Genomic DNA, 22330 nt, shown 5'->3' on the forward strand with positions numbered 1-22330 from the left:
TTTGCATCTTGCGGAAACAGTTGTTTCCTTGCTTTGTTAAAATCCTTTACACAGAACTGTTGTCTCATCTTTTTTGCTAATTAGAACTGTTCCTTTTAACAGCACACATTGAAATTTGTTTGATTCTTTTAGTAACTTTTTATGTCATAGATAATATTACATATTTACATTGATCTTTTTCAAAATGTTTTTACTTTTAATGTTAATATACTAAAAACACAACAATATGCTTGTATATTTTAATATCCAGACAAAATTATTTTTCCTTTTTTATGAAATTTGCAACAGTTTAATTTATGATAATCATTAAAGTTAATATCCAAACCACACGGTATATTGCTGTGGATTCGTTATATAGGTTATCATGGACATATTGGATTATTCGATACAGTACACGATCATATGGGTGAACTGAACTGAACAGAACAGATCTGGTGCAGAGTAAATATTTTTTAATTGGTTCTTTTATTAAAAAAAAAATTGTAAAAAAGAGGCCCCTACTGAGAGGCTTCATAAAGTGAGTGACAGTAAATAATGGATCACTGGTCAGAAACAGAAAGTTGTTTGTAGGAAGTAGATAATATACATGATACGCAGAGAAAAACACCATGATCGTTTTTAAAAGCACTCCATTCCTCTTCCTTTTACTTTAGCTTAAGCTTGATACGGAGCAGCATGCCTATTGTTATAAGAAAAAGTTGGAATATGGTCAATTATTGTTCTTTCGAAGAAGAATAACCCGGGCTCTCTTCCTTCATACTTTGTTTTCGGACTTGAGGACATTTACTTATTCATTCATACTTTGCACGAAGAAGGCAATATATGCGTGGAATTTACCCCTGTTACTCGAGAACTATTTCTTTCAGAGATACCCTTATTAAAAAAATGGAAAAGTTTCATAAAATGTTCAAAATTCTCAGATATATTGGAGTTTTTAATATATGTTCTTTGTTGAGACTTGAGAAGATGCAATGCAAGGTCTCATCAGTTGCAACTTTAAGCGTAAGCAGTGTTACAGAAATCGGGAATCGGACCTAATCGGCTGAGCTACCGATTCAAGGATTAATCGGAAATCGGGGATTAATCGGAATGATTAATCGGAGTGAAAATCGGGTTTATTTTAATATTAAAATATTATTTAATATTTAATTATTATTATATTAACTATTTAGTAACTAATATATTTACTATATTCATAAACTCTATAATTATTCATATTTATAGGTAATATAGTATTTTAATTTTAATAATTTATCATATATATTTCGATTAAGAAATATATATAAGGATTAATCGGATTTCAAAAATCAGATCGGTGACCGACCTTGCAGGGGATTAATCGGGGATTAATCGGTTAAATCGGGGATTTTTAGAACACTGAGCGTAAGTACCGCAGGGAGGCACTGACTGACGTTTCTTTCAAGTTTCAGGTGTTCACTGTTCACTCGTGTACCCATTTGGTGATATTATTTTCTTCACTTTACTATCTACAGTTCCTTCATTTCACTATTTTTCTTTTCTTGTCTACTTGTAATCTGTCCTGTTTAATTTTGTTTTTCTTTCTTTCTTTCTTTTTTGTTGTTACTAATAATACATTTTGCTTTTCATATCCATGATTCGGTTCGGCTCATATGTTCATTTAAGCAAAACGGTTTCTTTATAAGCCTAATTAAAAGTCCTTTAAGTGGAACGATTGTAGAATAGTTGGGCCACTAACATAAGTGCCGAATAACAAATGGCAGCGCCGAATAGGTTTTCTTAGTCGGTAATTAGAGCTTGAAAATTCATTCTAGTCATAACTTTGGGATTGTATGAGACCAAAATTTGCTGGAGTACTTGTATTAGACCAAAATAACTGTAGTACTACAGCTTTCTTTTGTTGTTCCCAATAAATGACACCATATTTTTCTGATCTCCCATATATGGAGGTGGCTTTGCAGAATTGCAGGTAGACATTCTATCTATATTTTGGTCTTCCAGCAGTTAAAAGATGCTCTAAGGAGTAAGGGAAATGCTGCATTTCAGTCCACAGATTATAGCTCAGCAAAGGTAAAGTTGCTGTAGCAAAATTCAAAATGATTAAAAGATCGGTTACTCAAATGTGTAAGATCGAACGCTTAATTGACAAAGTTTGAAGCTTATTTTTATCATTTTCCGAAACATAAATATTTCTGATCATGTAGCAAGTCATGTGTATGTTATAGTAATAGACTGTTTCCTAACTACCCAACAGAGACAAACATACTTAAGGTATGGAGTGCTTGTTTTCTTTCAAAAAAAAAAAAAAAGGAGCCCTTGATTTCTTTGTCATTATCAACCCTTGCATATTGTGAACAAGCCTCAATATCAAAATGAGTGCAGTTTGCAAATTCCCATCTCACAAAAACTTGGAAAAAGTGTCAGTTACTATGAAAATGACAAAATCTCCTTTGTTTTCTTACTTAAACATTGTTAATTGCTCCACTAATTGACTGAAATGGACACTTTTAAACTGGACAGATGAGAAAATGAAGAAAAAAAAAAGTAAAAAATTTAGTCAATTCTGACTAGTACCAAAAGTCAGTGCAACATTTTCCCAAAAACTACTCAAATTTCTAGCAGTGGGGCTGCATTTAATTGGAGATGAAGCCATTGGCAACAGAGAAGTGTCCCTCCTTGTGGAAACATTACTCAAGTTTGTCCCTTTTTATCTCCCTTGACTAGACTTATTATCATTCACTTGTTCATCTTCTCTTTTTCCCTTGAATACCACCCTCAAAAATATAATCTTGACTTCCCAAACATTCTTCCCCTTCTGGGCTCTGAACATACTTAAATCAACTTACCTATAATGGCTCCTGCTTCTGCATTCAAATGCTACAATCTTGTCCTCCTTACAATAATCCTCATCTTTCCTGTCTCACATTTACTTTCTATATCAGGTAATAACAAATCCCAGCTCAACCCTTTTCAGAACAAAGTATATTTCCCTCATTTTTACCTTTTACACGACACTTCTTGAATTGTTGATTTCTTGCTATTTAAGTTAATTGTCATCACTTTATATAACTAAACATTTTTGTGTTCTTTAATGTGTAATGCAGTTGCGGCGAGTGGTTCGGGTGAGGGAAATGAAATGGTGCAGCAAAAGAAGAAGATATTGGGTTCAAGGCCACCAGCTTGTGTAAACAAATGCTTTAGTTGCAGGCCTTGCATGGCCACTCTGGTTATTCCTCCTCACCATACCAAGTCGAAAACTGCTACTACTACTAGTAATTACAGAAAATCTAACAAATATTCAAGCGATGAAGATGATACTTATTATCTCCTCTCCTGGAAATGCAAATGTGGAAATAAGGTTTATCAACCTTAATTAAATTTCTTAATGCAAATTTACCCCAGAATTGATCTGGGCATCTACTTATTAGTGTATGTATTTAACAATCTAGTCTCTGTATTATTGAGTTTATATGTTGATTTCAGTAATCTGTTGGATAAGTCCATTAATTTGTGTGCGAACTTTGGTACAGTATAATACTGGTATGGATTCGGTGTAAATAATTACTCAAAACAAAAAATCCGTAGGTGAAAAACAATGGATTCAGTTTATGTCATCAGCAGGTACAAATATATGTAAACAGGTACAGGATTGAAGTATATTTATGGATGAAAAGAGTAGGATTAGCTATCTGTAAACACATCAATCAGCTTGCTTAACCAGGATTCCCCTGCTATTATTTCAAATCAACGTTGGAGTAGCAGTGGCCTGTTGTTGTCTTTTACCTCCTCTGTTGAATCCACTTTTGTCTTTTACTTCTGTGGAATAACCTGTTGGTGCGTGGAATAACCTGTTGGTGCTGATATTGCGTGGCTGTTTGGATGGGGGCATTTAAGCACACGCTTTAAATTAGAAACACTTATTCATATTATGTTATGCGTAAAAAATTGAGGAGCACCTAAAAGGGTGGATTCTTAACTTTTGTTTTATGATTTATATTTTTTTCCAAACACTTTAATTACTTATAAGTCTTAACTAATTTCTGACATCTATTCATTTTTTATACTTTAACAAACGGCCCCACAGTCTCCAAATATTTGAAAAATTGGAATGAAGAACAATATAATTATTTAAAATGAATTGTATTAAAATAATTATTTTAAAATAAATACTCACTTCGTCCCATTTATTTGAACCGCTTACTTCGCAGACTACACTCATTTAATATCCACCAACTCTTTTTATGCCGTTGAAAATGAGCGTTAGTCGAGCAAAGTCAAACAAAATGAGACGAAGGGAGTAATATATTAAAAACTCAAATGATTTATAGTAATAAAAATTATAATCTTCAAGTAAAATGAATCGGAGAATTTGATAAGAAGGTTAGAGCATCTCTAATGACATTGGCTAAATTGGACCTGCAATACATTATGTAAAATTTGTTGAACCTATAATATATTGTGCTTCGATGGTATTGACAATATTGGTTGATTATAATTTAAAAATAATATATATTTAATATCTAGACTATTATAAATAGAATATATATTTAATAAATGATGTGTACTTCTTTTACATATTAATTCGATAAATATAATCACCGATAAGAAGTTGGCTAAAATTGTAAACAAGAGTCGGTAAGGTTAAATTGTGATTTTTAAAAGAGTTTGGTTATTTTTTTATTTTTGATAGAAAATTTAATTTTATCTAGTGTTTTTTTTTTTTTTAGGAAAATTTTATCTAGTGTTGGAGATGATCTTGTAAAATAAAATTCAGAGGCAAAATTGATAATACAGGCGTTCCTAGAAATTGGTCGGCACTGCAAGCTAGGAAGATGGACCTGGTTTCATCACCAACCAAAATCCCACCCGCTCTTCTCATCCCGGTTACTACTTGCTCATCATACAACACCAATAATCATCGTAATAGTAGTAAGCTTATTTTGCCAAACACTGCCTTAACCAATTTGACAATCTCATCGTCTGCTTCCATAGCCACTAGTTTCATCCACGTCTCCAATCCCAATGCTTGGTCAGGCACCTCCCGAGCCGCCACTCCATCTCCGCCGTCGCCGCCTGATCCTGATAAACTCCCTACCCCACCCCCAGGTGCGTCAAATCTCCGTTTGTTATTGTTATTTTTGTTCCCAGCATAATATTAGTGGTAGTGTTTTTATTAGAGATGAATTAATGAAATTCTCCGGTTCCGAGCTCTTTTAAGTACTTTTTAGTGTTTATTATTTGTTCAGATAACTTAAATCATTGGTGTATGATGGATTAGCTGAAGAAATTTAAAAAGTGAGTAGAAATGAGGGATGAGTTTTTTTTTTGGCAAATTGGTGGGAAAGGAATGGCTAGATGAATGAATATTGTATTAGTTCCTATTTAGCAAAGTAGTATGAATTTAATTCAATATCTTAAAACAAATAGTGTTTGAATCGAATGGTATTTTTACATGGTGCTGCTGCTGATTTATGTCAACTATCAGTTAGGTCTAAAGTACAACTCTTTTTGTAAAATTACAGAGATTCATCCACGAGAACTGGGAAAGTGCCATGAGATGTAATTTTGACTAATATTTTGTTGGACTATTTTAGCACAACCGTTGGATGTGCTTAAGTCCAATGGTGTGATATATAGTGGGGTCCTTGGTGTAAAATAAAGTTGAAAAATTGAATTTTGTATTTGAAAGAATGGTGATACTTGGAGAATAAGTTGAATTTGGAACAAGATATAGTACCGATCATGGAAGATATGTTGTTAGTTTAGCATCAAAAATATAGCACCAACCATTGGAGACATGTTGTTAGTTTAGCATCAAAAATCACTTTTTGATGCTAAATCATAGCAATATCTACATTTATTTTAGCACAACCATTGGACTTGCTCTAATTCTAATATGTTAGGAAAAGTTATTTCATTGCTATATAGTGTCACTTGTGAGAGCAAGCCTAATGGTGGTGCTAAGATACATATAGCGATTGCTATATTATGATATCAGAAAGTGATTTTTGTTGTAAAAATAGAACTTATATTCCAATGATAGTTTTAAAATAGCACCAAACTATCTAAATATAGATATATTTCAATCACCAAATCTTTAAATGCACTACTTCATTGGCCAACATTACTTTAAATATTGATTTTCCCACTTGCATTCTTATGTAACAATTATAGCAACATCTATACGTGGTTCTATATTTAGTACCAAGTATAGCATTTTGCTATTTTACATCAATGTTTAGCACCCAATTGGAGTGACATCTTTTGCTTAGGTGCTATATTACAGACATAGCACCACTGTTAGCACTTCTATTGGACTTGCTTTTTGGACATACAAGTATCCCGTTCTATATCCGTATTACAAAACATGAAAACAAAAACTAAAATTTATCACTGCAATGGGTGTTCTATATCTTGTGCTAAAATAGTACAATGCTATATTTTATTCTAAATAGTGGGGTACTTGGAGAGTTGGTGAAATATGAAACAAGATATAGAACCGACCATCATAGGCATGATTCTATTTAGCACGAGAAACCACTTTTTGGTGTTAAATTATCGCAATAGCTCTATCTATTTTAGCACAACCATCCTTAAGGTACATATTGGGAAAGGCAAAGATCTAGGATTGTACTCCTAGTCATGCATAGTTCCTTTTCAAATTATGAACATAAATCATGCTCCTAGTATAGGGGTGGTAATTTCAATTAACAGGTCGTGTTCAGGTCAGCAATTGCAGCAATCGGGTCGATTTCAGGTCAAAGCTAAAATCACTTAAAATTCTAATTTCGGGTCATTTATGGTCCATTTCGGGTCAATCAGGTGCTTTTTGGGTAGCTTTCGGGTTTTCTCTCAATAAATCAGGTTGCGGATTGGGTCGGGTTCGGGTTGGATTTCGGGTCGTGCCTGATATTGCCACCCCTATCCTAGTAATGCCGTCCATATCTGTTTGCACTATAAATTGGTTCGGCTTCCACTAACTTTTATCATTTGTATAATAGGTGTTCCAATGACTCTGTCCAGATTTAAAGACGTTGCACAGGTCTTTGTCGGTGTTCTGTTCTGGATGGCAGTCTTCTTCTGGGCTTCTGCATGGGATGGAAGGGATAAGCCGGACAAAGGATCTCGATTTCGAAGATAACTCAGTAAACATTTATTATGTATATACTATGTAGTATTGTAGTTACAGAATTTGATGGAACATATTTCTCCAGGAATTATGATTTATATAGATCTATATTCATCCTAAAGAATTCTTAATCTATTTGTTATATATCTTTTGCACATGTCTTTGTTGAGTGTTGAGCATTTACTTTGCGTGGATGATGTTACAGTATGCCGCACTCTATTGGCTCAACTTAAAGCTTCTGTTAGTGATATTTCTTTTAGGCTTGAAACTGTGCAGTTTGGATATATAGCAGAAGGTTGAAGTTTATTAAGGTATAATCACCAGTGATGAGGTGAGTTCACTGATACTGTTTTCAAACTTAAATGTTAAAGGTGCGGATGGAAGAATGCTGATAATGAGGCTGCACTCTTAAAGCTTCTGTTTAGTGATATTTCTTTTAAGCTTGAAACTGTGCAGTTAAGGTTGAAGTTTATTAAGGTATGATCGCTAGTGATGAGGTGAGTTCACTCGTACTGTTTCCAAACTTAAATGTTAACGGTGCAGATGGAAGAATGCTGATAATGAGGAGAAGAAAAATGTTAACTTGTACTCTTGCAGTAATCCATAGAATTGGACGACGACAACCTCTTAGTGACTATATTTCTAAATACATCTCCTACATGATTCACTAGTAGCAACAGTAGTGATACTTTCTTGATCACTCAATTTACCTAGCCACAACTGTAATTCCAAACACATGTGCTCCTACATGCTCTCCGGACCACAACAGTAGTGATGCTTTCTTGATCACTCAATTTCCTTATACCCACAACACATCCAAGTACCCCCATCACTTTGTCGTTCTATTGTATGGCACATTATGTAAATAAAATTTGACCAATTAACGCTTGATGGTCTCTCCTCTAGTACAAGTTCTTGTTTTCTACACTAGTACACTAATAATTCAGCTGCTCTTTTTTAGCTATCTATTCTCCATTTCATTTTGTTTTATGTTATTGTATATGTAGGTGAGAGTCTGAGAGAAGAGTTTAATGGTACTAGACACTATATATTCAACTATATAACAGGTTACTACTACACATAAACTTTTAAAAAACTGAAGAAAAAAGAAAAATAAACAATTTCAATAACCAAACTAGTTGGTTATTACAATATGAGCAGAAGCACTGCCATGGTACATGTTGAGTAAACAAGTAATAAGGAGCTGAACCAATTCTCAACTCCAGTTTTCTGCAATGCCAGGAAAACTGTCAGTAACTAGTAAGACTAATTTTACCAATAAACATAAATGAGGTACAATGAATTAACAGTTCACATACCTTAAAAGATGATAGAAGAGATGAAGCTGAAGAAGGCTTCAGTCCTGTAAAGCCGATATCATAGGAAATGCTTCCATCAGCTTTAAAGAGTCCAAAGTTTCTCTCCGAGGTTGGACCTGGCTTCAGATTTTCATTAAAAATGGCAAAGACATATGCCTTCACCGGAGTCTTTGGCCTGTAAGGCGTTCCCTTCTTCTTGGCCAACTTTTTACGCAGATTAAGATTATACGTTCTTGCATTCTGAACCGTAGCTCCTACTTCATTTGGATCTCCATGAGAAGCCCAACCAGTTTCTGAAACGATAACCTCTGTCTTTCCAAACCCTGCCTTCTCTAGAGCCGCGTAAGATCCATCTATCTGAGCCTCAAACATGTTGTCATAATGCAAGTTAGTCTTGTCATCATAAATCCCCGGGTTCTTAAGGAAAAGAGCATAGTTAATGTCAATGTGTTCAGGGTCACTGATGTAGGCCAGAAAAGGGTAAGTGTTTATATAAAAAGGGCTATGAATACGAGAGAAGAACTCCAGGAGCGGTTTCATATAAGGCATAACACTTTCCTTGAAAGCCCCTGCAGATGGAGGGAACGACGTAGCAAAAACAGCAGCTGAATGTGGACTAGAAACCTGAACAACCTTGGCCAGATGAACCTGATCAAGGGCATGATGAATATTCTTCACCGCAGGCAACAAGACCTCCCAGAGTTCAGGAGTAGTCCCTCCCAACACCTCATTTCCAACAGCTATTCCTCTTATACGTGTTTCTGGCAGAAAAGGCTCAACATTTACTTTCACCCAGTCCATGGCATTGTCCTCACTGAAACTTATGTTTTTCAAGTATTCATTACCGAGGCCTATGATAATCTCAATTCCAGAGTGTTTGAAAGCTCTGAGAACTCCATGATCAGCATCATACATTCTGATGTTCCTTATCCCTGCTGCCTTTAGAAGAGTTACTACACTTTCTGGTTTTGGGATATTATCTGCTATCCTCCCATAATTTACGCCATATGTACCTTGGAATGCATCCACTGGTGGAACTGCCACACACAGCAAAAACCATTTTAGCTACTAGTTAAATAACCTAGCTATAATCACTAAGAAGAACTTTGCTTAATCTGAGGGGGAAAATGCAGGTCTAAGCAAAGAAATTGTAAACAAGTTCGAAGTTCATATCAATCGCTGAGAATTAAGTATCTGCAATTGACAGTTCCTCTACCCCATGGATTTCTTGCCACATCCAACTATCAAAGTAATTTTGTTTTCAACAAAAAAAGTGTAAGAAGGAAAAGAAATAAAAACCAATCATACGTGCACTACCAAGGCCTTGGTAATCATACGTGCTCTACCAAGGCCGACTAGCTCAACTGCACGGGATCCAAAATTTTCAAGTACCCCAATTAGTCTGGGTTACGTATATATATGATATATGTTAAAAGAACCCAATTCTAAGAAAAAGAAGTATGATACGTAAATCAAACAATAGCTTGGTGATTATTAATTTTTTATATGATAAAATATGTAATTAAATTATTGTTAAGTTGTAATCAATGTAATAAAAATTTAGAATTATTAAGGATGTAGGTGTGAATTTTTTTCCAATATAAAGACCGGACATTTAAGTTTAGCAGATGACCTCTTTTTATAATTGAGCAGTAAAAAAATGTTTGAAATGCTTAAAATAAACCAGATTTTAATTCAACGGTAAAAAAGAGTTGAGAAGTCCATACCATGATGAGAAAAGGTGAAGAAGAGAATAAGAATAGTGATGCAGAGGAGTAAAGAAGAAAAGGCCATAGAATTAGAAAGTGTGTATACTGTTTATGTGAAAAAATATATATGCAAGAAATGAAGATGGTAGTTTGCATGGAGGATTTGGAGAAACTGGTAGCTTGTACGGCAACAGGAAATTGAATAACAAGTTTGGGGTATACCAAGCTTGGGTTTCAGGCACAAGTTTCTGGAGTTTATAACGTTTGGAATCTGTTGTTACCTTTAAAGTCATTACACAAACGTTGTCACCCAAACATGCGATCTGCTCTTAGGTAGAGCATATAGCCACAAGAGTAATGCCATTTACGGGCCGGTCTTATAGTAGTTTACAAAAGCCCGCAATACATGATCGGGCCTGAAAACTAATTTCAACCTATTGAGAAATAAGTCCATAGATTTTTGTAGGTGCAGTTAGGAACCCCATGGGGCATGGACCGACGTTTCAAGAAAAAAGACAAAGATTCAACAAAATTGAAGACCATCTTACTACTAAGCGCCCCTTTAAAATATACTGTAATGAATATTCCCTGTCACCCGATTATTAACGTTATTAACGTTTGATTAACATTTATCGATATAGTTTTTATAAATTATATTATTTTTTTCTCTATATAATTTAATGTTCAAATTTTTATTATAAATTAAGTTTTTAAAATATATTTTATATGCACCTTAAATTTCATATAAAAAACGGTCCTCCACCTGCGATTTTTCTAAAATGGTTCCCATTACTTTACTCGCACTCGAAAAAATTCTTTAATCCGTGTCTCGTTTGGTACATAGATTGGATCATGATCGGATGAGCCAGAATCAATGCCCATCTCAAGAAAAAAGGTTGAAAGACAGAGTATATATTTTCTCGAAATTTATATATTTAGATTATATTATTTTAATATTATATTAATATTTCAATTAATCTCTAATTATCCGTTAAATCTTAGAACTGCTTCAACTGATTATTCGACCATTGCCTGCACAATTAGGTCCATTTCCTGCTTTGCTGTATAAGTATCGATATCAAGTTCTTCGTAACCGCAGAAAGCACATTACTAATGGTTTTCAGTTTTTTCAACGTTAAGTGCACAAGTAGATTCATCAACAAAATGCGCTAGTCTTTCATTGCATAAGCATCCAGAATTTCGAGGAGGATATTATAGGGTTTAACTTTTAAGTGAAATGGACAGTAGATGCACATAGAAACAGGTGTCTCTGAGTCTGCGCATCACTCTCGACACCACTCTTTATATCTCTACTCTATAGTACTATTGTACTCCAAACAGGGAAAGAAGCAATAAGAATGAACCGCAAATGTAGGTAACTTCTGGCCTAGATCATTACACATAGATCAAGCCATTGATAATGACATAACATCAACTCTGCATGAGAGCAAATCCTATCCAAAGTGAGCTTCATTAAAAATAAAAACTAGCTAGCAGTCGACTAAAACCGACTAATTATTCATATACTTTTCACACTTGTCTTAAATATAGTTGTATTCAAGTATATTAATATTTTAGTATTAAGATATGAAGATAAGATATGTTGTAGATGTATGTGTATGGTGTCCTAAATCATTAGGACATTATATTTAATTATATATTTAAGCTTTTTATTAGGACACTTTTGGACTTGCTCGTAGATTTTTAGTTTAAATAGTTAAAATGAAATGATTGAAGGAATGAAAGTAAAGACATTTTCTCTAATCGCTCCATTCTATTCGATCCAAGTGAATTTGGACTAACAGTCTAAGGGTTTGCTCTGAGCAGAGGTTAACTGGCTGAGAACAGGGTAACTGCTGTGAGCTTGACCTCGTCGCAGGATGAATTGATCTAAACTAACCATCATATAATCCAGCTGCCCAACTTGGATGATGAACCCTACCAACTTACTCTAATTTGGAGCGTCACAGGTCTCCATCATGGAGGGTAAATGGTAATGGTGTATTATATCATAACTAATCAAATTAAATGCATACAAATGTAGATATATGGTTCGGATTGTGATATCTATTAAATTCAGGCCTTTGTCACCTCTGTACGACTACTAGTAGTCTACTATAACAAGATACTCTACTACATTGAGTACTGATTACTCCATTTTGAATATATATATTCTTCGATCTTAACTGCTCCCAGCATCCTTTTTACAGTACTTCTCAACAGAATAATAAAGTAGGTTTCTGTTAAGTTGTTCATCTATATCTTATTTTCTTACCTAAAATGCTTTTTGTTAATTAGTAAACATTTGAGTAGCTCAGATGTTTATATTTTCATGTGTTTCTTCATCTACAGAGGTAAATTATTTTCACAAGACATTCATTTCCATCCTACCTAAACTATTTCAGATATAGAGGCTTAACAAGGGTCCGAATGCCTGACATACGTATTGTTAATAGCATACGTTCAGCAAAAAAAGGGCTGAACATATGTTAAGAGTATTATCCAAAAAAAAAAAAATGCCAAATCCTAAAATTTTTCACATCCAGCATTTTTATTCATCTACCAGGGGAACATATGTTAAGAGTATTATCCAAAAAAAAAAATGCCAAATCCTAAAAATTTTCACATCCAGCATTTTTATTCATCTACCAGGCGTATGTTACTATCGTTTTTATTCATCTACCAGACATATGTTACTATCATTCCTTTTTTATGTACCAATTGTCTTATATGCTGTCTTAATATTTGCCCAACATGCATAGTTGTGTATAATTTCCTTCCAACTTTTGGCCAACTAACTAGTCCTAATCTTGCTGCCTCTTTCTCTTTCAACTACTCTGTTTCTTCTTACTAGGTTAAGCAAATCTGTTGTTAATAAATCTAGCGTAGATAAAAGTATGCATCAGACTTGACTATTGACAACTCATGTGGTGGTTAACAAATTATCTTACTACATCATTTGGATTAAGTTCATTGGAAACGCGAAGATAAGACACAAATTCAAGATATATATAGAATGTAACTCCATAAATTCACTCTGAAGCTTTTCTCTACACTCTTCTATAATTTACATATAATTTTTCATCTCTGCTTTGCTAATAAATCAATGTCCAACTAAACAATAACAGATAAGTACTGTGCTGCCACATGTCAATAGGGACACGAATCGTATCGATAATTGCTAAATATAAAACACAAAGAGGCTAGTAGCAGAATCCAGAGCAGTACACCATTTGATGCAAGCAACGACCAAAGAACGAAACAAAAGCCCTTTTCTTCGGAAATGCTACACTTCAACAAACAAATAGAACATAAGAATGGAGAACTCAATTTACTTCTTCAGAGAAGTAATGATCCTTATTTTGATGCGTTGACTGAATGAGATTTTAGTTTTTTACTCTCTAAATAATTTGATGCAATCGTATCGAACAGAATTCCAGCACCCACTCCAACCACCAAGTCGATAGTGTAGTGCCCCCTTGTGCTTAACAATCTCACAAACTGTAAGACATTCAACATATCAAATGCCCATGCCGATTCCCACCTATGCATCCTCCTCATATCCAGGGAAGCGATAACAGAAGCAGCAACATGGCCAGAATAGAATAGGAAAAACGAAACATTTCCAACTGGAAAATCAGCACCAGAAGCAAGGAAATCCTGTACATGGGTTTAGACGAAGTTATGTCAGACTGAAGCACTAAATAGAATAAATTTCGAAATAATGCAATATCACAAAATTCAACATCATCATAGCTGTAAACAACTCTCATGCATATGAAACATATTAGGAGAAGAAACCAGAGTGAGGTACCCCACTGAAGAAAATATCCAAATTCGCACCTTTTACGACTTTCTCAATACTTCATAATTGCTTGTAACATTATACAGCTCGTAATGTACACCATATTTACTTTAAACATAATAGCCCCGACATGCACAGTGATGGAGCCTGGGATTAAAATGCAATGAGCAGAGAGATTGAGATGTTATATGCTCTCTGTCCAAAGAGCTTAACTTCTCAGTTAAATCAAAGCATAACCAACTTATTCATATTTTTAATTGTTTTGAAGTCTCCAACTTGCTACATGATCAACAACTATGTGGCACACTATTTTAACAATTTGTCTTGTTTTATAAAGACAAATACTGCATCACAAAATAACATCAATCTCAAGATAGTATTGCCTATAAAGACAATCTTCACAATATTTGTCTTGTTTTCTGAAAGACAGAGTCTCCATCTCAAGATTATAACATCAGCCTTTGAATATTTTAGTCTCCAATCTAATTCATGGTGGCTAATGTAAATAATAAAAAACCATCAAATTAATTGAATACAAACCCCCTGAATCATCCGACAAGAAAAGTTCAAACACATCGATACAAAAAACTATATTCTAAACAGAGTGGTAAAACACTTCACAATCAACAAGGGTAATATTACTTGCAACATTATATTTCATACCCCTCATTCCCATTTCCGATTCTCATTCCCACCTATCATCTAAACGCCCCGTTAATTGGAACTTAAAATCGAAAAAGTAAGCATTAGAAAAAAATTAGCTACCTGAGGAAGTGGGAGCTGAGTGGAATAGCCAAGAATTCCTCTGAAAGTGAACATGAAGAGTGTTGCTATGGTGGCCCTTGGTCTACCTTCAACTAACCAGGTCCATAATATATAACTAGTTTGCATAAATACAAACACCTGAAAATTTAAAACCAATCCAAAAATGAATCATCAAAACAAACCATCCTGAGTTCTTAAAAAAAAAAAAAAAAAAGACCAAACAGCCTGAGTTATTATCATCAATAAAACAAAACCCCAAAATCATATTTACAGAAACAGAGTTTTCAATTCAACCTTCGGACAAGTACAATCACCTTAAATGTTTGTCAGTATACATACAAATAGACAGTAGTACTAGAATCAAAAGAATATGCATACATTAACACACACTGACACATACCGTATTGAGGCCAGCAAGGACAGTATTAAGAGCAGGTGAGTTAGCAAGAAAGCGATGAAAAGGGACGGTGGCGATGAACCCCAGATCGAACGGCGGAGAAGAAAAGGGAATCATCCGGAGCGTGTACTCCACGCCCATAAAAAAGAACAAGCACAGAGTGAGTAGACACGGTAGAGGATGGTACCTCACCACATACAATAAATCCCCGCTTCTCCATTTCATAAACGACGCGTTACGGAAAAACCTCTCAACCCGTGAAGTATTAACAACATTAGTATTACTAGAGCTCTTTTTCATCTTATCACCTCCGTTAACGTAATGTCCGTTAATATTACCGTTGTTATTATTGTTGAGAGTAGTGCATGGGTTTGCACTGGGGGGTGTGTGACGGAGATGAAGGGAGTGCGTTCCGTTCATTGCACGAGATTTAATTTGCATATAAATAATAAAATATTGGAGGAATAGGTGGAGAATAGGTGGAGGGGTGGTGTTTCCAAGAAAAGTGGGGAGGGGTCAGGAATAATATTGATAAACAAGGGGAGATAGAGAGAATCTGCAGATCTGAAAAGGAAAGAGGGAGAGAGAGAGAGATGGAGAGAGATTAGATTAGGTTTTGGGAGAGAAATAGAAAAGAGATGAATCATGCATTGCCTGCCAACGCCTAGTACCTGTTGTTGGAAACTACACGGTTGTACATATTTATATCCGTCTGTGACTTTTATCTTTTTTTGGGTTTTAAATTTTGAGATTATTTGGGTTGGGATATTGCACCGAAGTGTCCGAAGGAAATAATAATGTTTTTGGTATAAAGACGTGATTTTACCTTTTATAATACCACTAAACTTACAAGAGCATCTCCAACGGTGTTGATTATAATAATTGGTTAAATTGGATCTGTAATACATTGTGTAAAATTTGCCGAACTTGTAAGACATTTTGCTTCGATGGTATTGTCTATATTGATTGACTATAATTTAAAAATGATATGTTATTAATATTTTGGATTGTTATAAATAGAATATATTACTTTAATATGATAATAAGTGATGTGTAATCTTCCTACAGATTTTCTTACAGACCTGTAGTGGATCGACAAATATAACCACCCATAAGAGGTTGATTATAATTATAGATAACAGGTGGGGATGGTTGGAGCATGAATTTTTGAACCTATTAGTTATAAGTTTTATTTTTGGTATGACAATCAGAATTTTAGCTAAGAGTTTGGTTGGAGCATGAATTTTTGAACCTATTAGTTATAAGTTTTATTTTTGGTATGACAATCAGAATTTTAGCTAAGAGTTTTCATGGTTGGAGATGCTCTAGGCGTTACACTTGCACATGCGCACATTTATTTTATTTTTTATAATATCGCGATCATAGTTAAAAAAAAATCACTTTCCTATAAAATATAAACTTACTCAAAATGCAGTCTTACCCGGTAAATAGTAGAAAAAGTTCTTTTCATTCTTAGAAAATTTGATTTTGTTCATTGTAAAATATATTTATGAACTAAACAAAATATCAATAAAAAATGTTTTATAAATTTTTTTAGTTATATTATAAAAATTCAGTAATATATTATATAAATTAAGGAGACCATAATTAAATACAAGAATAAATGATTAAAGTTTTAAAATTTCAAAATTTAACCGTGGGATAAATATGCATCCTCCCGACTTCAGAGACCCCGCCACACCGGCCATATATATCGACTTGCCGCTTCGCTACTCTGTATCGGGAGACTAATCATATCGATCAAATTATTCGAAGAACATACAGAAACTGACAGAAGCTGGTCAGATGCCTAGTGATGAAATTGCTATGGCGTGTCGCGGATTTGAACTTTATTTAAGATTCTGAATTTAATTAAATAATATGTTTAGATACATAAAAGAAAAAATTAAATTTATATTTTATATGAAATTTAAGATATCGAAATACTAATATAAAATTAAATTTTATATACATATATATTTTAAATTCAAATTTTAAAATAAAATATATATATTTCCAATCTATCTAATACCCGCCCACAAATACAATGAAATTCTAATTCAACTATTATATATGCACGAGCAATCTAAAATTTGCCCCATTATATATTTGTAAAATGTCCCCCCTGTAATAGAAAACAGGTTAATGCGTCTAGGGGCAGCGATGTCTTTAGGGCTTATACTTACTGATGGGGAAGACGTAAGTGACCAAGCCCATTTATGGGTCCAGAGTGGATCACAGGCGCCCATCTTTTTGGGGCATAACTTGCTTTCGTGTCCTTAATAAATTCTGACTAAAACCTCGAGGTGTTAGGAGGAGGGCTTACCATGATCATATTCTAACAAATCTTTTATGCATGAAGCATGCTTACGTATAGAGGAACACCGCGGTAGCATTGGCCTGAAATTGAAAACCCCCCAACCAACATTATTAATACATTACAGTTCTATGTCATTATCGCATATAAATTAGAGTTGAAAATAGAAGACAGAAGAGTCCGAGTTTTTACTAAAAATAAATTTAGAAATTAAAAAAAGAAGTTCCTAAAACTGTAAAACATATCGAAATATACAAATTGATTATTGCAAAGTTAAAAAAATTCATTGACGTGAAATACCAGATTTAGTTAACACATTTGAATGGGTTGGAGATATTTTAAGGAGTTCCTTTTTATTATTTTAATGCTGGATGACAATTCCTATTTCAAATTCTCTATTACAGATATTTGTATTAAAAATTTATCAAGTAAGCAAAAAAGACCTTCACAAGGATTAATCCAATCTAAAGATGCATGTTCTAAAACATTTAGATTTCAAGAGCCACGGGGCTCTTATTATCACAAAATCTCATATTAAGTTCTCGTTTGTTGCTGGTCTCAAACTGAGGCGTGCTACAGGGTCAATCCCATTGTTCCCCTCCTCAAGTTCTAAAACTAGTACGCCACCATCGCTGAGCCCCAGAGCAAACTGATTCTGTTTTGCAGGATTAGCCGCAAGAGCAGAAGGATAAACCACCGAGCTGTAGATATGAAACATAAGACAACTTCCGGTCAAGAGGGTGGTATTGCTAATAAGTTAACATTTTCGGGATACATTGTAAGTAAACATAACATGTACCTTGGATTAGAAGGTAAATATGCACTCGGATTGATGGCAAACTTTATTTCAAATGATTCAGAGTCCAAGACAACAACGTGCCTGTTTAGAAAGCAGGCATATATGCACTGGCCATCAGATGAATATGCAGCATCCTTGATCACTTGCCCGGGAATCCACTGCAAGAAATATTTAAGTAGCCTGAGAATTTTCTACAGTCATTAAAAACTTAAATGTTACTCTTAGTAGGAGAGCGACATGATATTCATTTGTTATGTGCTTGATCATTAAAACTGAGAGTAAATTGCATAGTTGTTGCTGTACTTTACATCGATCCAAAGTAGTGGCCAGGCTATCAAATTTGCATTTTAATGGCCAGATTTGTATTGTATTGATCATGTGGTCCAAAAACATGGCTTAAATGAGGAATCACTCGTTTAAAATCTAATTGTGTTAACGGGAGCCACTTTGTTAAAGGGCGGAATCAAAATCTGGCCATAAAAATGCGAATTTGAAAGCATGGCCACTATTCTGAAAATTTATGTAAAATACGGCCACAACTCTGTACTTTACTCTTTAAACTTATTATAGTTACACCCAAAATGATCATTCCAACCTCTTTCAAATATGGTCTACTAAAGCGTGTGAAGCATGCCGTGATATTCAACAAAGCATATAAATTAAGTGTAGATACCTGGTTGAGGGGCTCGAGGTTAGGCCCCTGAAGAGTGGCTATACAAGTATCATGTACAACCAACAGATTTATTTGATCCTGGTGGAACATGACAGAAATGTGCCCGGGAGACACAGCATTTCCATAAACGTCCAGGAACTTGCAAGACTGCCTTCTCCATCCAAATCGGCTCCAGGCACAGATCTGCAACACCAAAAGAAAAATTAGCGTGAAGTGATTTTGGATTTAGAGCTGATATCTTCTATTAGCCTTCCCGTTCAAAAATGCACCTGAGCATCATATGCGGATGATACAAGGATGTTTAACGCTCTGGAATAGGCAAGGCCTGTGACTCTCGTCTGGTGAGCATGTATCTTGGCTATGACCTGTATATGCCAAATAGATAATAACAACTTAACAACTAAATCATAATTCATTTTTGATGCACAACACTTAGATATCGGTATAGAAGGAGACCATATCTTTCTGAACAGTATAGATTAGAATAGAGCCATCCTCCTTGCCGATGATAATGATGTTATTGTCCTCAGGGTAGAACATAACAGAGGTTGCAGCAGGGGGTGGGGACAAATTTGTATCCATAATCTGCCCAAAGTGCATTAAAGTTGTTATTTACAAAGTGAAATCTCCAAAACTTGAACACGTAGGTAGGAAACGGAAGAAATATTTAAATATATGCCAATATGTAGACAGTAAACACTCAACAATATATACTTTGAACGCAGATGCCACGCAGTTAAACAGCGACACCTTCCCTGCTTCCGACACAGATGCAACATAACCATCATTCTTTGACAGAGCAAAATAGGGGACAAAAGGTACATTTTCCCCCAGACTTATATCAAAATTGGCGGAGAAGACTGGGGGCACGACCCTTATAGTTGCCTGCATATGGCAAAATCAACAAAAGTAAGATCATGTGAAGTCAGAAACGATGTAAGCACGTAATATAAAAACAAGATGTACTTTTCCGGTGGGATTATCATTCGCCACTCCCCATTTCCAGAATTTATACACGCCAGTACAAGACCGTGCTACTATGGCATCTCCTGAGTTGGTGTAAGTTAACCTGTCAATCTGAAATCGATAATAAAAGGGTTGGAACAATTAAGATAGCAACACGCACACAAAATCAAAGAATGACACAATTAGTCCCCTGAAGAAAATTTGGTAACTGCTGCTAGAAGAACAAAGAAAAAAAGAAGGAAAAATCAAATACATCTGCTAATTATCACCCAAAAGAAAAAACATCAATACTCTCCTAAAAATTTATATTTATATCGATAGTGAAAACATACTCTTTGTGATAAAATGGGATCAGGAAGCCTTAGACAATAGAGTTGAGCTTGTTCATTTGTATCAGGAATGTTAGGCATTTCCCTCTCATCTGTATTAGAGGGAGTCAAATTTGCTGAAGCTCGAAAATCTCCATCCTGCAGTAGAGTACACAGAAGCCAATAAGTGAACGTCAAAGATCAATTTACACTCAATATATGCACATAATACCCGAACATATATGAGCCATTTTGTACAAGAGAACAATTTTCTAACCATAAACTATGATAATGTATGTTCTTTTTGGAAATCAAGTACTCACATCGAGAGATTGAACCACGGCATCTCCACAGGTATGATCAACATACAGGGTGCTAACCGCGGGGTTCAGCTTGGGATACTTGCACATTGTGTGCTGCCAGTTTAAGCTGTAATCACCAGAAAAACAAGAGAGGTTTTAAGTTTAAAACAAAACTAAAACATACACCCAAACACAAAATGCAACTATATATTCTAGCTAGCCTGATGTACCTCTGATTCATGAGGACCTTCAATCGAGAATCCTCCAAGCTTGGATAATTTAGCTTATCCTTCAACACTGGATTATTTACTATCAGATTTTGCAGGCGAGCAAAGACCGAACACCTGGCTCTTTCAGTATCATTACAATGTCTTCGAAGCCTTTTGTTTAGCCTGCAGTCGTGGCCATTGCAGTAATTAACTTTAATATAGAAGACATCTTTAATAATCTTGCACTTGAAAGGATATCGTGTTTATATCTACATATATACCTGACATTGTTCAGATATCTAAGCTCCGTGGTCTCCTTGAGAATATCCGGATCATATGGAGCAAACATCCTCAATTCATTTTCCAAAATTTCCATGGCATTTGCATATTGGGCGCTGAATCAATTTAGGAAATTAGAACAATGAATATAGCTCGAAGATGCTGTCAATATTAAAAAATTACAAATTATAGATAACAAAAAATTACAAACTTGCATAACAAAAAATTGCACTGCATCCAAGTAACAAAATTACATAATTAACCAAGAGACAAAGAGAGAAGAAGACTCTAGATAACTCACTTGTCAAGAGCTTCATTGTATTTTTGCCGTCGAATCTCTAAAATCAATTGAAGGGAGAAAGTGTTGTCTTCAATCTTTGTAAAGCATAATATATAATCTTCCAGCTCTTTCCATTTCCCTTCTCTTACTGCTTCTTCAACGTATTTCATGTTCAAGTAGAGTTTCCCTTCCTTCTCCAGCCTTCAAAAATATTACGGATTTAATTAGGGTTTTCATCAAGAAATTAGCAAATAAAAAAAAGATGGTCAAAGAATTAAACCATACATCCGGGCGGTCTCCGTGAAGTTGTGTTCATCCAAGAACTGAACGACTAGAAATGCAAGATCTTGATCTCTTCTGGCGGAACTCGAAGCCATTTCACTACAAAAAAACAAGAAACTTTCAAGTGGAAGTGCACAGATCAGTTCATAAGCTATACGAAATTTGTAATTAATCATCGATCGATTTATGTATATTTGTGTTTACCTTTTTTCTTCTTCTTTGATCAGAGAGGGAGAGAGAGTGAGGGGGAGAGAGAGAGAGATGATGTGTGAGAAATGAGAAATGAAGGTGGCTGTATATAGAGAGAGCCGGAATCAAAACTTAACACTGCAGCACAAACGTGTCACCACCAGCTTATATAGACTTGCATGTCTCTACAATAAGCCGGATAGTTTTGGAAAATGAAGAAATCTCTGATAATTAAATTTAGTATCTCGTATTACAAAATCTATGCAATATACCTTGACATTGAATGAGATTTTATCCTGTTAGTTGGTTGATATCCGTTACCATTAAAAAAGTTGATTTTGATATCTACTTTTCATTGCATCTTGTTAGTTTTAATATCATTCCGCTGAATTTTTTATAATTAAAAAGTACCTGGATCAAATATTTTTTGATTACAAATTTATAACATTTTTCTACATTTTATCTATGTTTATCTATATCTTAATAACCCTCCATACTTAACACTTGGTCGTGGACAAGTCAATTGATTAAAATAAAATCCTAAACATCAATGGGCTAACCTATTTTTGACACAATTCAAGTATATTATTTGAAAGTTGAAACTCGTTTGACGGCGGACAAAT

General features: G+C 34.6%; 4 protein-coding genes and 1 non-coding gene across 5 annotated transcripts; 2 read left to right on the forward strand and 3 right to left on the reverse strand.

Annotated features, from left to right (window-relative positions):
- The first annotated feature begins 2716 nt into the window (after window positions 1–2716).
- LOC108195654 (EPIDERMAL PATTERNING FACTOR-like protein 2) lies at window positions 2717–3493 on the forward strand. The gene is made up of 2 exons (XM_017362634.2): window positions 2717–2921; window positions 3084–3493. The coding sequence occupies exons 1-2, from the start codon at window positions 2831–2833 to the stop codon at window positions 3350–3352; spliced, it is 360 nt and encodes a 119-aa protein (XP_017218123.1). The 5' UTR covers window positions 2717–2830; the 3' UTR covers window positions 3353–3493.
- Window positions 3494–4728: 1235 nt separating this feature from the next.
- LOC108195230 (uncharacterized) lies at window positions 4729–7265 on the forward strand. Its single transcript, XR_010285212.1, has 2 exons — window positions 4729–5085; window positions 6981–7265. It is a non-coding gene; the product is annotated as an uncharacterized LOC108195230 (transcript).
- An 870-nt stretch (window positions 7266–8135) lies between these two features.
- On the reverse strand, window positions 8136–10353 carry LOC108195555 (glucan endo-1,3-beta-glucosidase 14). Its single transcript, XM_017362528.2, has 3 exons — window positions 10155–10353; window positions 8428–9464; window positions 8136–8338 (listed from the first exon to the last, which is right to left on the reverse strand). The coding sequence occupies exons 1-3, from the start codon at window positions 10219–10221 to the stop codon at window positions 8255–8257; spliced, it is 1188 nt and encodes a 395-aa protein (XP_017218017.1). The 5' UTR covers window positions 10222–10353; the 3' UTR covers window positions 8136–8254.
- A 2771-nt stretch (window positions 10354–13124) lies between these two features.
- LOC108193643 (phosphatidylcholine:diacylglycerol cholinephosphotransferase 1) lies at window positions 13125–15790 on the reverse strand. The gene is made up of 3 exons (XM_017360389.2): window positions 15107–15790; window positions 14707–14844; window positions 13125–13796 (listed from the first exon to the last, which is right to left on the reverse strand). The coding sequence occupies exons 1-3, from the start codon at window positions 15542–15544 to the stop codon at window positions 13494–13496; spliced, it is 879 nt and encodes a 292-aa protein (XP_017215878.1). The 5' UTR covers window positions 15545–15790; the 3' UTR covers window positions 13125–13493.
- A 2159-nt stretch (window positions 15791–17949) lies between these two features.
- Window positions 17950–21613, reverse strand: LOC108194943 (topless-related protein 4). The gene is made up of 13 exons (XM_017361879.1): window positions 21522–21613; window positions 21258–21437; window positions 20959–21072; window positions 20699–20860; window positions 20490–20595; window positions 20191–20325; window positions 19859–19969; window positions 19607–19777; window positions 19349–19477; window positions 19162–19257; window positions 18893–19075; window positions 18220–18377; window positions 17950–18121 (listed from the first exon to the last, which is right to left on the reverse strand). The coding sequence occupies exons 1-13, from the start codon at window positions 21611–21613 to the stop codon at window positions 17950–17952; spliced, it is 1809 nt and encodes a 602-aa protein (XP_017217368.1).
- Window positions 21614–22330: the final 717 nt, after the last annotated feature.

The sequence above is a fragment of the Daucus carota genome, chromosome 7 (genome assembly GCF_001625215.2).
Source record: "Daucus carota subsp. sativus chromosome 7, DH1 v3.0, whole genome shotgun sequence".
In the NCBI taxonomy this organism is placed as follows: Eukaryota; Viridiplantae; Streptophyta; class Magnoliopsida; order Apiales; family Apiaceae; genus Daucus; species Daucus carota.